Source organism: Podarcis vaucheri, assembly GCF_965113315.1.
Source record: "Podarcis vaucheri genome assembly, chromosome: 2".
Taxonomy (NCBI): Eukaryota; Metazoa; Chordata; class Lepidosauria; order Squamata; family Lacertidae; genus Podarcis; species Podarcis vaucheri.
In genome coordinates, this window is record NC_138760.1 from 111,793,951 (window position 1) to 111,809,755 (window position 15,805).

Consider the following 15,805-nt stretch of genomic DNA (forward strand, 5'->3'; position numbering starts at 1 on the left):
AGCAGATTGAGATGGTAAAATGTACCAGTCCAGAAAGCAGGCGGGGAAGGAGATAACTGTTTCTGAGTGCTCTCCTGCATTCAGAAACAGAAACCTGCAAGCAGGGAATTAATCACAGCAGGGAGTGTGCTGAGGTAAAACCTCTCTCTCTCCTTTATTTCTCTCTCTCCCCACAAACTGCAGGTTCCTTTCAGGGGAGCATTAGAAATGGTATCTCCCACCTGCAGCCGGAAGTGGTACAGTTCACTCTGCCACCTTTTTCATGCATGGATCTTGGCCCTATTCAGAAAGAAAACAGAGGCTGTGATATATATATTTTTTGTAAAGAACTGCACAAAACGGGAGCGCTGAAAGCACTTTCGGGTCGAATGTTTTTGAAAGGGCCTTGGAAGCCGGGAATGGGAAGAGCGGAAATATTTCTGCAAACAGGAGCAGAGAGGATGCTCTCAGGGACCCCTAACGCAGAGGCAGATCCCTCCGTTGCTTCAGGGCAACTCTGCTTTTCTGACCCTAGTGCTGTTCCTTTATTCTATTCACACAGTGCTTTCCTCACTTTTATGCCTATGTGCCTATTTAAACCTTTTATGCCTATGTGCCTATTTGCTAATAATGTCGTACAGCGGTGCCTCGCAAGGTGAAATTAATTCGTTCCGCGAGTTTTTTCGTCTAGCGATTTTTTTCGTCTTGCGAAGCACGGTGTCGGAAAAGTTTTGGAAAAGCTTCAAAAATCACCAAAAACCTCAAAAAAGGCTACCACACCGCGTTCTATGAGTTGCTCCTCGAAGTCAAGTCGCAACTGTATTAACGGTGTTAAGAAAAAGGAAACAAACTTGCAAAAAACGCAAGATGTTTTCGTCTTGCAAAGCAAGCCCATAGGGAAATTTGTCTTGCGAAGCAGCTCAAAAACCGCAAAACCCTTTCGTCTTGCGAGTTTTTCGTCTTGCGAGGCATTCGTCTTGCGGGGCACCACTGTATTTGCTACATTAGATGTCCTGGGATGATTCTCCCTTAGCCCTGGCCAAGTCTTCCTTGCTACTTCCAGCCTCAGTTCAAGACAGAACAACTCAATTACTTTGAAAATGGTGTTGTTTGGAATTTTTCTTCTGCTGCTTCTTTATTTTCATTATTAAAGTCAGAGTTCATCAACCTGGACTGTGACTCTCTTAACCCCACAGCCAGCATGTGGGGCTGATGAGAATTATAGCCCCGAACATCCGCAGGGCACCGGGTTGGCAGAGACTAATTCAAGCCTAAATAGCTGCAGTCCTATACACACGTAACTCAGGAGAAAACCCTGCAACTTCAACGTGATATATTTCCAGGCAAATGATTCTTCAGCATCAACTTTGTTGGACTGGTCATGTTGTTTGGATGCCTGATTACCGTCTTCCAAACAACGACTCTATTCCGAACTTAAAAATGGAAAGTGTAATGCTGGTGGTCAACAAAAGAAGTTTAAAGACTCAAGGCAAATCTAAAAAAACACAGTATAAACACTGACAACTAGGAAACACTTGTCTGCGAGTGCTCCAATTGGAGAACAGCCTTTACCAAACGTGTCATGGACTTTGAAGATGCTCAAACTCAGGACGAAAGAGGGAAGGCATGCTTGGCAAACCCTCACCATGATCAACTCCCGCCTGGAAACCTGTGTCCCCACTGTGGAAGGACGTGTGGATCCAGAATTGGCCTCCACAGTCACTTACAGACTCACTGTTAAGACCGTGTTGCTCACTGTTAAGATAGTCTTACTCGACTACGAGTGATCGCCAAAGAAGAAGAAAGAAAATATTTCCAAGTAAATGTGCACAGGACTGCACTACAAGATCGCACATGTATGTGATTTATATCCTGACTTGAGTGACTGATCCTCAAAATAACCCATAGATTGGTTCTTCCACAGAACTAGAGAATGCTCTAGAGACTATGCAGACCCCACCACCTCCTCACCTGCCATCCCGGTCCCAGTCAAAGACGTCAATCTTCACCGTCCTGGAATGCAAGTGACAAACCAAGGCTGAAAGAAATATTACGGTTCTGAGAAGGTCCCCGACTTGCGGGGCTTGTGTGTGTGAAACTCTTTCCCACAATGCCTGATCTGTTTGGGTGCTCTGCGAGGGCCTTTGTCAGAAATACTCAACCCTTGGAGCTAGCACTGATGCCATACACAGGAACACAGACCGCTGCCTTAACCCAGCAATACTGCATGTAGCTTAGTACTGTCTACAGTAGTGGACAGAATCTCTCTTTTGAATTACAGGCCGGGGTCTCTGCCATCCCTATGTGGAGATTCTGAAGTGTGGCTTTTTCTCCTGTTTGTCAAGATACCTGATAATGGTTGCTGATTGCAGGGCCATTCCTTTGAAGTGGTAAAAATACCCTAGTTTCTGAAACCATTGTCACAGATCTGCCCACCCCCCTCCTATTCATACACAAAATATGCTCTTTCAACAGGATTTGAAAGATTTGTAAGTGAAAAGAAAGGTTGGAAAAGCGTTCCCCTCCCCGCCCCCCCCTCAAGGCACATCCTTCTACCTCAGGGGAAATATTTGGGGTCACTAAGACAGGCAAGATGGCTTCAGGATTGTTCCATGTGCTAAAACAATGTGCCTTATTGTTTCCAGGGAATACAGTGGTACTTCGGTTGTTGAACATACAGTGGTACCTCGGGTTAAGTACTTAATTCATTCTGGAGGTCTGTTCTTAACCTGAAACTGTTCTTAACCACTTTAGCTAATGGGACCTCCTGCTGCCGCTGCGCCGCCGGAGCACAATTTCTGTTCTCAACCTGAAGCAAAGTTCTTAACCTGAAGCACTATTTCTGGGTTAGCGGAGTCTGTAACCTGAAGCATATGTAACCTGAAGCATATGTAACCCTAGGTACCACTGTACGGTAATCTGTTCTGGAAGACCGTTTGACTTCCAAAACGTTTGACAGCTGAGGCGCAAATGTTGGTCAGCAAAGTCAATTGATTTTAAAAAAAAAAATACAGCGGAAGTCATTCGACTTCCGAAAAGTGTTCAAAAACGGAAGCAATTACTTCTGGGTTTTCGGTGTTAGAAAAAAACGAAACGTTTGGCTTCCGAGATGCTCGAAAACTGAGGTACCGCTGTACTTCTCAATTTTGATGGAAGTTTTTTTTTGTAGTGCGGCCCACAGTGTGTGTGAGAACCTTACAATTATCAGAACGGTATATAAACTCTGACCTGTCATAGTCCCCATTGCACAGGGCCCGCACAGGGATGGAAAATGGCTGCCACACGGGATTCAGGTTGTTCTTCACGACCTCCGTCTTGTGGCAGATGGTGAACCTGGAACCAGGAAAAGGGTCATGGCAATGGGCACAGGAGAACAGGAAGCGCTGCTGTGTGTGTTTGTGGGCATGGCGGCAGAAACGAAAAGGCAATATAGGCATGGCGGGTAATGGATGGTTAAGGGTTATGACTTGGGCAGGCCGTACGATACGTTAGGGATTCATCTCATGAGCACAAGGGTCCTGTACTTCTAGCTACATCTAAGCAGAAACCATAAGGGACGCGGGTGGCGCTGTGGGTTAAACCACAGAGCCTAGGACTTGCCGATCCGAAGGTCGCCGGTTTGAATCCTCGCAACGGGGTGAGCTCCCATTGCTCGGTCCCAGTTCCTGCCAACCTAGCAGTTCGAAAGCATGTCAAAGTGCAAGTAGATAAATAGGTACCACTCCAGCGGGAATGTAAACGGCGTTTCCGTGCGCTGCTCTGGTTTGCCAGAAGCGGCTTAGACATGCTGGCCACATGACCCGGAAGCTCCCTCGGCCAATAAAGCAAGATGAGTGCCGCAACCCCAGAGTCGGCCACAACTGGACCTAATGGTCAGGGGTCCCTTTACCTTTAAGCAGAAACCATAGACCGCAGCACATCGTGTTTAGCTGCAGATCTCAATATTTTCCTTTCTACTACACACGCATTAAAAAGCATGTGTGATATGGTAAGCGTCTGCCCATATCTTGCTCCTAAAGCGCCCGGCTTCCCCCAGAGAATCCTGGGAACTGTAGTTTGCTAAGGGTGCTGAGAGTTGTGAGGAGACCTCCATTACCCTTCACAGAGCCACAATTCTCAGAGCTCTCTGGGAAGAGGGATTGGCTCTTGAACAACTCAGGGAACTGTAGCTCTGTGAGGACCATGGGGGGGGGGTCTCCTGACAACTCTCAGCACCCTTAACAAACTACAGTTCCCAGGATTCATTGGGGCAAGGGGAAGCCCTGTTTGAAGTGGTACGATGCTGCTTTAAATACGTAGTGCACATGGAGCCACAATGTAAAATGGAATATGAGTAAAGCACAGAAACTGCTGCATTGCAGGGAGGTTGGACTGGGTGACCTGTGGGGTTCCTTCCAGAGCTACAATTCTACATGTGTTGTATTCAGAGTCCTGGGAAATAAGAACCTGGACTCAGGCCACTCTTATTAGGCAGGAGGTATATTTTAGAGATCCTTCCTTGCTTACAGCTACACGCAGGCTAGACCTTCTTCCTTCCAGAACTCCCCTCTCCCTCTGCCTACTGCAAGCCCGGAGCGTTCTGGAATTCGTGTTCTGGATCAAGGAATGGCTCTGCCACAAACATTACAGTTAAGGCGGGTGTCAGGTATTTCTTGCGTACGTGCCATCCTCGTTGCTGCGGTAGAAGACAAGGAAGGGGTCGGATTTGCCAAAGAAATCCTTCTTGTCCAGCTTGTTCGCACACAGCTGCATGGTGATAATGTCCTGGAAGGGAAAAGCTATATCAGATTGAGGTGGGGACATCGTCAAGACTAATATATGCATAGCTCATGGGACTGGCAGAGCGTAAGGCAGGAGGACAACAGCAGGTGGCGCCAGAGCCCATGAGAGGCACAGCTGCAGCCAATCGTAGGCAGGGCTAATGAATTATCATTTTGTCTCCGCCATCCTCTTCCTTACAAGGGCAACACTGAGACCAAGGAGGAGGAAGTTTCCTGGGGTTTCCAGGGAATTGACTTTGGCAATCCCACCAGCCATTGAACCTAATGTGTTTTGACCATACGGGTGGTGACCACTCTGCAGGGGGCGCGCGTTTGTTCGTGGTCCCTGTGCATGTTGGCGCAAGGCACATAATAATTTTTTATTGAATTTATATACCGCCCTATACCCAGAGGTCTCAGGGCGGTCGGTTCACAGAACAAAATCAAAATATAAAACCACAAGATATATTGTCAAAATAAAAGCAATAACCCCTCCTCAAAAAAACCCCCAGATTTTAAAAGGGCCATTGTTGTTGTTTAGTCGTTTAGTCGTGTCCAACTCTTCGTGACCCCATGGACCAGAGCACGCCAGGCACAAAAGGGGCATAGGAGGTGCCATTTTAAAAGGGCATAAGCCCCCCCCCCCAGTTCTGCCCCCTTTGTGCCCTCCTCCGGGTCCTAAAGGACCCATGTGTCAGTAGTCGCGCATCAGTTGGATGTGTGCAAAACAGTCGCTGCCTGTTTCGGCTTTAGGTGTGATCCCTGGAAGGTAACCCCTGTGTAAGTTGTGGGCTTACTGTAGCGTGAGGACAGAGCCAACAGCACAAGCTTAGTGCAAGGGGTGCTGTGCTTGTAGAGTGAACAGTTTGTGGGTAGAAGAAACCGATACGGCAGGGGGGGGGGAAGCAGAAAGAAAGCTTTATAGCCTGAAATCAAGGAGGCGTCAGGTGATGTACCTGAAGCATACTGAAGTGGCGGTCAGCATATAAGAAGGGGCTAAGGCAGGGGTCAGCAAACTTTTTAAGCAGGGGGCCAGTCCACTGTCCCTCCGACCTTGTGGGGGGCTGGACTATATTTTGAAAAAAATATATGAACGAATTCCTATGCCCCACAAATAACCCAGAGATGTTTCTTAAATAAAAGAACACAGTCTACTCATGTAAAAACGCCAGGCAGGCCCCACAAATAACCCAGAGATGCATTTTAAATAAAAGGATATATTCTACTCATGTAAAAACACGCTGATTCCCGGACGTGGGAGTCTGTGGGCCGGATTTAGAAGGCGATTGGGCCGGATTTCCTACCCATGGGCTAAGGGCAAGAGGGTGGGAAATGGTGGATGGATACAACTAATGTGAGGCAGGTCAGTCATCAGAGGCCTGCAAAATCCTGGACTCCAGTTTCCTTTTTGGACAGTTGTTGCCCCAACATGTTGTTGCCTTACTTCATCCCACTCTGTGGCCCTGAGCCCAGAGAACCACTCAGTCACCAGTTGTTGGCGAAATCGCCGGTTGGGGATAACAATAAGGTTATATCCACCCAGAGGGTTTATTTTGGGTTGTGCTCAGGGTCTCCCCTCAACTGCCACTTCACTGGTCCTCTATGCCCAGTGAAGGAAGCATCCTTTTAAACAGAGACAGGGAACCTGTGGCTCTCCAGATATTGCTGGAGCCAGCCGACATAGCCAGTGATTAGGGATGATGGGAGTTGTAGTCCACAACATCTGGAGGGCACTGAATTGGCTCGCCCTGACCGAAATGTAACAGGGATTCAAAAATCCACCTAAATGCATCACTGCCACAATTGATTTATAGTGCGATCCTATACATTTCTGAAGAAAGCCCCGCTGCGTTCAGTGAGTGCAGATGCATGCTATACATTCAAACTGCATTCAACATACATTTAAAGCACGTGACTTTCCCCTCAAAGAATTCTGGGAACTGTAGTTTGCTGCAGGTGCTAGGAAGGGTAGCTTCGTGAGGCAGAAACTACGGTTCCCGGCAACCTTGGGAGGCAACTCACCCGACAATTGCTGAGTTCCTCAGCGAACAGCACAATTGTGCCGCACTTCTTGCCTGGAACCCCCCTAAAAGGAAAGAAAGAGAGACACACAGGTTTAGTTCGAAAGTACCATATTTTTTGCTCTATAACACGCACCCGACCATAACACGCACGTAGTTTTTAGAGGAGGAAAATCCGTAGGCATGCCACCCATAGGCATTCCCTCTATAACACGCACAGACATTTCCCCTTACTTTTTAGGAGGGAAAAAGTGAGTGTTATGGTGCAAAAAATACGGTACTCTATATCCCATGGCTGCACACAGAAAGGCCTCATTCGTGCTGGCTTTCCTGACACTTGTGTGGTAACGTTACTGGAGTAACTGGGCAGGACTCAGGGGAGAAAGTTCAAATATTATTCTGAACCACCAAGTGAAGGCCTTGTCAGCCAAGAATTTGGCTGCCTCTTTTTGGCGCTGCAAGAAGGATGGGGAACTGGCAGCCCTCCCAGATATTGGACTACAACTCCCATTGTCCTTGACCAATGGCTATGCTGGCTGGGGCTGATGGAAGTTGGAGCCTGGTCCTGTCTAAAGGGCCCCAGGTTCCTCATCCCTGAAATACCCCTGAAAAGCAGCAACAAAGTGAAAGCGAGCTCTTTTTGGCCCAGCCTTTTACCTTGCTGCTAATTCCCGTATTTTAATCCCTCCGTAATCACCTTAACTAAAAGGGATAACAGGCTCTTAACAAGGTGCTAAGATGTAACTAATCCTCATAAAGTGACTTTCTGTGTGTGTGGCTGGCAAAACACAAGATAAAGAACTCCTCCGCACTCAGTGCCAGAGAATTCCCCAGAATGCATTGCTTCAGAACAACAAGCAGCCCACCATGGGTGACTCTGAACATTCAAGTCAAAGTTCCCCTGAACTAGAAAACAAAAGCGGTACAGGGAGATTAGATTGACAAAGAACCCCCCAGGACCTACCTGAAATCTGCCATTTGGGAAGCATGATACGGAAAGTCACTTATATTACCACCACCCCACATCCCTAGTTGTTTGAGTCTGACTTCCATCCTCCTTGACCACTGACCATCTAGCTGGACCTGCTGGGAGTAGGAGTCCCAAAAAATCTGGAGGGCCGTAGCTTCCCCCATCCCTGACATGAGCCTTATTAGCGGGATCAAGACCCCTTGCTTGGAGGAGACATAGAGGGAGATGGGAGTAGTGCAGAGGGTGGGTAGCGTGGCAGTGACAAGCCTGTTCCCCCCTTTGCAACATGGCAAATTGACTTTAATCGGTGTGGCAGCGGCCAATCCATTCTGACTTTGTGTATTTGGGAGACAGGCAGTGGTGAGAAGGACGCCCTGTCAAAAATAATTAGTGATGGAAGGAGCGACAGATCCTGATAGCCTCCATTTTGCCCTTGCTGCTAGCTAAAAAGCCCCCAAGGGGGGAGACGGGCGGTTCTGGCGGGGCCTTTGCGTCACAGCAGGAGGCATTCGGCGCAAGGTGTTTCAAGCCAACGGGCTTCATTTTGGGAACGTCCCCAACCTTAACGCTTCTCACTCAAATCTTCAAACCGGCTACTCAGACCCTACAGCTGGTCAGCAGAACATATCTCCAGGTTTGGAGAGTTGAAATAAGCATCCCTTTCTGTCCACTTGGCTGGCATGCCCCTCTAGGGAGCTAGATTCTGCTTTTCACTAGGCTGCCAATCAATTAAACGTCTTAATAAATCAATTAACGAGGATGCTTTGAACTGATTCGTCAATTACTTCACTTTTAAGAAAAATTAAAACACGCGAATCAGACGTGCCCTTTCCGGGGGGGCAAAGGATGCTGAAAAGTCTCCCTGCACTTAGAATTTAACAAACGAAAGCTACAGCACTGAAAGGCCTTTATTAATATTTTCTTTCTCATTACCTTTGGGGGTATCAAACATTTACAAACCGGAGCTAAAATGGGCATAAAACCCCCCGAGCACGTTCAAGGACAACCGTGATTGTGGAAGCTCCATGTTTTAAAGAGGAAATGGGGTACTGTCCATGCTGGACTACAGCTCCTATTATCCTTGACCATCATCGGCCATGCTGGCCTGGGCTAGTGGGACCTGGAGTCCAACACAAATTCTCCACCCCCATTTTAAAGACATATTGGCAAAACGAACTAAATAAAACAAATCACCTCTGGTTCTTCATCCTAGAAGCGAACAAACTGTCATTCACTCTGGAGGGAAGTCTTGCTTTTGTGAATTATTTCCCAAATAATTATTGCCCAGCCGGGAGGGAGTGATCTTGAGGACAATTTACCATGGAAAGGTGGCATTCAAATAAATTTTTTATATATATAATATTTTATTAGGTTTTATCAATAGAAAAATTTAGAAAAATACAAAAAACGAAAAAGATACAAAATTACAAAATACAAAAGTACATACATTAAACACAAAAATAGAAAAAGAAAAAACACATATAAATGAAAAAGTTCCCTCTTTCTTATTTTCTCATCTTTAGTTAACTTATTTTCCTGACTTCCTCGCGTCTCCCATTTTTGTATCCCTTTTAGAAATTGGTTCAGCAAATTCATGTCCTATTAATTTATCTATTATTGGTCCCATCTTACATTTTACCTTGTTGCTAGAACCCCTTCAATTCATTTCAATGTCATCAGCATTCAAAAATTTTACAATATTTCTGCAAATAAGTTTTAAACTTCCCCCAGTCTTCTTCCACCAACTCTTCTCCCTGGTCTCGGATTCTGCCAGTCATTTCCACCATCTCCATATAGTCTATTAGTTGCATCTGCCATTCTTCCAAGGTGGGTAGGTAATTTTTTATTCTCTTTTACTACTTTAACTTTTTGTATTTTTTTAAAGTATCGTTGTATTCCCCCTGATTATCTCCTTTCATCTTTTTGTAAATGGCTTTGAGGTGCTTTTTTAAAAAACCAAAAAAACCAATCAAGCTGTGTACGAGTTTTATGAAATAATTAAAAGCATAAACGATGATGATGACTCACGTGAGGGGCCGCTCCAGGCGACCCCTTTGGGAACCGATGACCTCACCCAGGGCCATGTACGCCTGTCCTAGGAAGCCCTACCAGGCAGAGAGAGAGAGATCACAGATGATTTGCGGGGTTAGGAGAGGATGGGAAGGGAGACACACACCCCTCATTACAGAGCCAACAATTTGGTAATTTAATGCCCATTTCTGCCCTCTTGCATCGCCAGCTTTCTGCGGCAACTGTGAGATCTAGTGGGTACTTTCCCACTCAGCACCAAGCACCCTCTCATCCCAGCTGCATTGCAAGGACTTGAACATGGGTAGGCAAACTAAGTCCCGGGGGTCAGATCCGGCCCAATCGCCTCCTCAATCTGGCCCGCGGACAGTCCAAGAATCAGTGTGTTTTTTACATGAGTAGAATGTGTCCTTTTATTTAAAATGCATCTCTGGGTTATTTGTGGGGCCTGCCTGGTGTTTTTACATCAATAGAATGTGTGCTTTTACTTAAAATGTATCTCTGCGTTATTTGTGGGGCATAGGAATTTGTTCATTTCCCCCCTCCAAAATATAGTCCGGCCCCCCACAAGGTCTTAAACATGGCCATTTGCCCAACATGGCCATTTGCCCAACTCTGAATATGTCAGGGATTGTGAGTTTTATAGGTGCAAAACTTCCTCATGCTTTCTAAACAGACAAGCCTGAAGCTGTTGTTTATCAGGTGAGTCTGTGAGACCCAAGGCTCCTGCTCTGAGGTCAGTCTGTATCTTCTGCCTGCAGAGCAGGTCTGTATCTCTTTTCTGTACAGTCTATCTATCCTGTCTGTTCTTTTGTTTCTGTAACTGGATGAGCTCTCATGAGCTGAAGAAGTATTTCTGAACCTTACTGGGGATCCTGTCAGAACTTGGACTTTGCAACCATTTTGCTCTTTTAAACCTCAGTAAACTATTGCTGGTGAATTCTGCTGCCTATGTGTGTTTCTTTGGGCTCAGCAACTCGAGAGCTGCGCTTAAGGCAGTCTAAAGGTAAAGGGACCCCTGACCATTAGGTCCAGTCGTGACCGACTCTGGGGTTGCAGCGCTCATCTCGCTTTACTGGCCGAGGGAGCCGGCATACAGCTTCCGGGTCATGTGGCCAGCATGACTAAGCCGCTTCTGGCAAACCAGAGCAGCGCACGGAAACACCGTTTACCTTCCTGCTGGAGCGGTACCTATTTATCTACTTGCACTTTGACGTGCTTTCGAGCTGCTAGGTTGGCAGGAGCAGGGACTGAGCAACGAGAACTCACCCCGTCACGGGGATTCGAACTGCCGACCTTCGGATCAGCAAGTCCTAGGCTCTGTGGTTTAACCCACAGCACCACCTGTGTTCCTTAAGGCAGTCTACTGCTCTGCTATTTTTTGCCCATGCCCTGGAGTCGCTGTGCTCAGGCATGGAGCCAGGGTGGTGACTGTTTTTACACCAGGCGTGGTCTATGTACACAAAAGCTGGCTGAGACGGGTGCTGTCTCCCATCGCTGATCCCCTCCCAACCCATGGCAAGGGCCGCAGCAAGAGCACTGCATGCAAAAAGTCCCACTTGCAATTGCTGGTGTCTCCAGGTAGAGCTTGGGACAGACTCCCACCTGGGAATGCCAGAGAGCTGCTGCCAGGCAGCATGTCAACAATGCTCTGTGTTCAATGGGCCGATCACAGGACATCCCAGAAATACAGAAGCCATCCCAGCTTCAGACTGGATCCTGGAACGTCCTGTTTTGGCTCCCACAAAATCGCAACCCCCCAAAAAAAATTGTGGGCCTGTGCTCTCTTGCGAGCCATGTGTCTGACGCAGGAGCGTGGCTCCAAAAGACCCGCATCCCGATTTTCCTCTGCAGCATGTTGGAGAGTATGCAACCCTCTGCCTTGTTGTAAGGCAATTTCCTATGTTGCTAACCTGGCTTGGTCCAGCCCAACCACACTCTACCCGGCTCCACCAGCAGAGGGCAGCGTGGCCGCTTCAAGGGGCGGAACTTAGCTTACCTTCTACGCAGGTCATAATGGGAAACGCAGCATGGAAATAAAATTCAAGATACAGGAGTTAGAGGCACCATCCCTGCTACTATTCAGGAACCCCCAAAGAGTTCCCCCACCTTACCCCAAATTTCCACTTTGGGCTTGGCTCAAAGCGTCCCCAAGAAATCTGTTCTGGAGAGACCCCAAACCCACTGTAAAACATGTCGTGTGAGCAAATGGCACAAACTGTGATCCCGACTAAACAGACAGCTCAGTTGTAGAGCGCGAGACTTTTCATCTCGGGGCTGTGGGTTCGAGTCCCACGTTGGGCAAGAAGGTTCCTGTATTGCGAGGGGTCAGTGGCGTAGCGTGGGTTGTCAGCACCCGGGGCAAGGCAAGTAATTTGCGCCCCCTAACCCGTGGATTTGCGCCCCCTAACCCTAAACCCCAGATGTTGCACCCGGTGCGGCCGGCCCCCCCTGCACCCCCACGCTACACCACTGCGAGGGGTTGAACTAGATCAGGGGTCTGCAACCTTTAAGACAAAAAGAGCCACTTGGACCCGTTTCTGAGGGGAAAAAACTGGGAGCCGCAAAACCATTGCGACATTTAAAACAAATATATCTCCGGAGCCGCAATCTGACAGCGGGCGGGAAGGTGACGTTGGGACGGTGCGTGACTAACACACGCACCGCCCCCATGCGACGTCACAGCCAGTACAGTGCCCACCACAGTGGGGAGTGTCGGGGCGCACAATGTGCCTCCTCCCCTCGCTAGTATCCGCCCCGGAGCCGCGGCAAAGGTGTAAAAGAGCCACATGCGGCTCCGGAGCCGCGGGTTGCAGACCCCTGAACTAGATGACTTGCGGTTCCAAATCTACAGTTCTATGATCAGGAGGAACTTTTTGATGGTAAGAGCTGGTGTTATGTACTGAGTTGAATAGGACCCAAAAGGCAGCAGTCGGATTGATCCTAGAACAACAGGATTCAGAATGCAGCAGTCTGATTGGTCCACAGGAGCCACCCAATCCAGCTCCAGGTGGAAGTGAATCCGCAACCTGGTTGGCCTAGAGGTGAATCCCGGAATTAGCCAATCACGTGGGGCCCATTGTGTAAATAATGTATATAAAGCAGACATTCTGGGGGAACTTCCATTCCTCCTCACCACTATGAGCTGAATAAAGAGCATGAAATCCAATCTTGATTCCGAGTACAGTGGTGCCTCGCAAGACGAAAAGAATCCGTTCTGTGAGTCTCTTCGTCTAGTGGTTTTTTCGTCTTGCGAAGCAAGCCCATTGACGGATTAGCGGATTAGCGCTATTAGTGCTATTAGCGGCTTTTAGCGGCTTATCGGCTTAGCGGATAAGGGGCTTAGCGGCTTAGAAGGGGGGGGAGGAAAAAACCCCGCAGGAACTCGCAAGACATTTTCGTCTTGCGAAGCAAGCCCATAGGAGATTCGTTTTGCGAAGCACCTCCAAAACGGAAAACTCTTTCGTCTAGCGAGTTTTCCGTCTTGCGAGGCATTCGTCTTGCGGGGCACCACTGTATATTTCAGCTGCTTGCCAGCGGAACAGGTTCCCTTGGAAGATGATGGACTCTACTTCCCTAGAGGTTGTTAAGCAGTTGAGATTCCTACATTTTCAGAGGGTTGGGCTATTAGATGGATCTTGTGGGCCCTTCCAGCTCTACAATTCTAAAATATCCTGGGCTCTCCGGATATTAATGCTCATTGCCCAAGGCAGATGGTTATTTTCCTGCCCAACATTTTGTGTTCTTTTTTTGGAAAACACAGCACTTCCTCCCTCCCTCCCTCCCTCCCTTCAACTTGCAACAGACTTTCCAGGACCTCAACTATAACTGCATTTTCTAGGTCTCATCTCTGCAGCAAACCCCTTTGCGTATTTAGGGAGGTATGTACTCACGCTTTTGGGAAGGTTGCTAGTCTTGGAGTCCACATTGTAGCTGGGAAAAGCACAGAGAAAGTGCATTACTGCCTTGGTGTTAGAACATATCAGTGTCGGATTTATGAAAAGCTAAATAAGCTGTAGCTTAGGGCTCCACTCTCTTGGGGACCCCCAAAAAATTAACGGAAAAAAACAACTGGATGTACATTTCCAAAATATAAGATAAGAAACTAATAAAATAAAACCTACATACAGTTAGAGCTTAATAATTATTTCACTATTCATATACTTCTTCTTAATTGTATTTCACTATTATTACACTTAATTGTATTTCAGTTCAACAATTACTTTGATAAAATACATATTTTGTTATGTGCAAATGGCTTTAGATACCTATTAGGTCCATAAATTACCATATAGCACATACCGTATTTTTCGCTCTATAAGACGCACCAGACCACAAGACGCGCCTAGTTTTTGGAGGAGGAATACAAGACAAAAATATTCTGAATCTCAGAAGCCAGAACAGCAAGAGGGATCACTGCGCACTGAAAGCAGCAATCCTTCTTGCTGTTCTGGCTTTTGGGATAGCTGCGCAGCCTGCATTCGCTCCATAAGATGCACACACATTTCCCCTTACTTTTTAGGAGGGAAAAGGTGAGTCTTATAGAGCAAAGAATACGGTATTCAACACACAAAAAACCAGCGAGAATTTGTTTTTGACAAAGGGCAGCTGGACATATAAAGGGCCCCATTACCTTCAGTAGCTTAGGGCCTCATCAAACCTAAATCCGGCCCTGGAACATATTGAAGGTCTGGCTTGGAATAGGGTTTGAAAGCAGGCCTCAACACTGCAATCTGGGACAGGAATGTAGAAGGCAGGGGCACTGCCAGAGGTGGACCATGGGAGCTGAGTCCTACCCTTTTGCATCGGACCCCGGATCTCCTTCCTTCCTCCCCTCTTAAAACCTAATTTTTTTAAAAAAAGTTTCGCTTTCAGGATGGCTTTCCCTTTGAAAGTGACTCTAAAGTTTCAGCTGTGCCAGGGATGGAGCCCCGGTTGTTATGGGCTTGTGCCAAAAGTCTTTTAAGGATCCAGCGATGCCCCTGGCAACGAGCCTCTTAATCTCAGGGTTGTGGGTTCGAGCCTTAATTTAGGGGGGGTTGGACTAGATGACCGCCCAAGGTCCCTTCCGACTCCACCATTCTATGGTTCTATGAAAAGAGAACCAGGAATCAAGCAAGCAGAGGGGTGGTAAGAGAAAAGGGGGTCAGGGCAGGGGCACAAAGTCGGGGAGAGGACCAGGAGCGACTCACACATCAAAACGAAGGTTCTGCTTCTCCTCAAAGTAATAGTCAAGCACAAATTTCCGGACAAACTCTGGGTTCAGCGTGTTGTCGATCACCTCCGTGCGACCAAACTGGGACAGGGAGGTAAGAAAAAACACAAGGAGACATGCAGGTTAAAGAGGTGGCAGTAGCAACCCCTTGCATATATGAACTGTGAACACACCACACCTTTAAAGCACCCTCCTTGGGGAGGAAATAATCATGGAAACTGGTGTGTTACAGGTACTGGGAATTGTAGCATTGCGGTGGGGTAAACTGCAGTTCCCAGGATTCTTTGGCAGGAAGCCATGCACTTTGCATGTTTGGTGTACAGTGGTACCTCGGGTTACATACGCTTCAGGTTACATACGCTTCAGATTATAGACTCGGCTAACCCAGAAATAGTGCTTCAGGTTAAGAACTTTGCTTCAGGATGAGAACAGAAATTGTGCTCCGGCGGCCCGGCGGCAGCAGGAGGCCCCATTAGCTAAAGTGGTGCTTCAGGTTAAGAACAGTTTCAGGTTAAGAACGGACCTCCGGAATGAATTAAGTACTTAACCCGAGGTATCACTGTATACTCAATCCTTGTATGTTTGCATGGAGGACAGGGCTGGCAGGGCTCTTGGGTTGTTGACTCATAACCCTCCCAATCCATAGCTTAGATCAAGGGTGGCGAGTCTGTGGCCTTGCCAGGTGGTGTTGGTCGGCCCCAGCCAGCATGACCAATGGTCAGGGATGATGGGAGTTGTAGTCCAGGAATAGAAACAGTCTTTCGTTTTCAGATCCGGGAACTGCCTTTAACCCAAACACCCATTTGGGCCCACTGCTTATTTTTCTAAACAT

General features: G+C 47.5%; 1 protein-coding gene across 6 annotated transcripts in view; it reads right to left on the minus strand.

The window, feature by feature from the left end:
* The window catches only part of CPNE9 (copine family member 9), a 62,165-nt gene that overhangs the window by 22,742 nt on the left and 23,618 nt on the right, over positions 1 to 15,805 (minus strand). Inside the window, exons 4-10 of one of the 6 annotated variants that reach the window (XM_082210024.1) lie at positions 14,951 to 15,054; positions 13,652 to 13,691; positions 9,759 to 9,835; positions 6,762 to 6,825; positions 4,640 to 4,743; positions 3,208 to 3,312; positions 1,951 to 1,992 (exon numbers count right to left, since the gene is read on the minus strand). In XM_082210024.1, coding sequence (XP_082066150.1) covers positions 1,951 to 1,992; positions 3,208 to 3,312; positions 4,640 to 4,743; positions 6,762 to 6,825; positions 9,759 to 9,835; positions 13,652 to 13,691; positions 14,951 to 15,054 — 536 coding nt within the window. Of the gene's footprint in view, positions 1 to 221; positions 480 to 1,950; positions 1,993 to 3,207; positions 3,313 to 4,639; positions 4,744 to 6,183; positions 6,338 to 6,384; positions 6,476 to 6,761; positions 6,826 to 7,457; positions 7,787 to 9,758; positions 9,836 to 13,651; positions 13,692 to 14,950; positions 15,055 to 15,805 lie in introns of those variants that run through there. The other 5 variants (XM_082210027.1, XM_082210025.1, XM_082210026.1 and 2 more) reach the window with 5 other exon arrangements.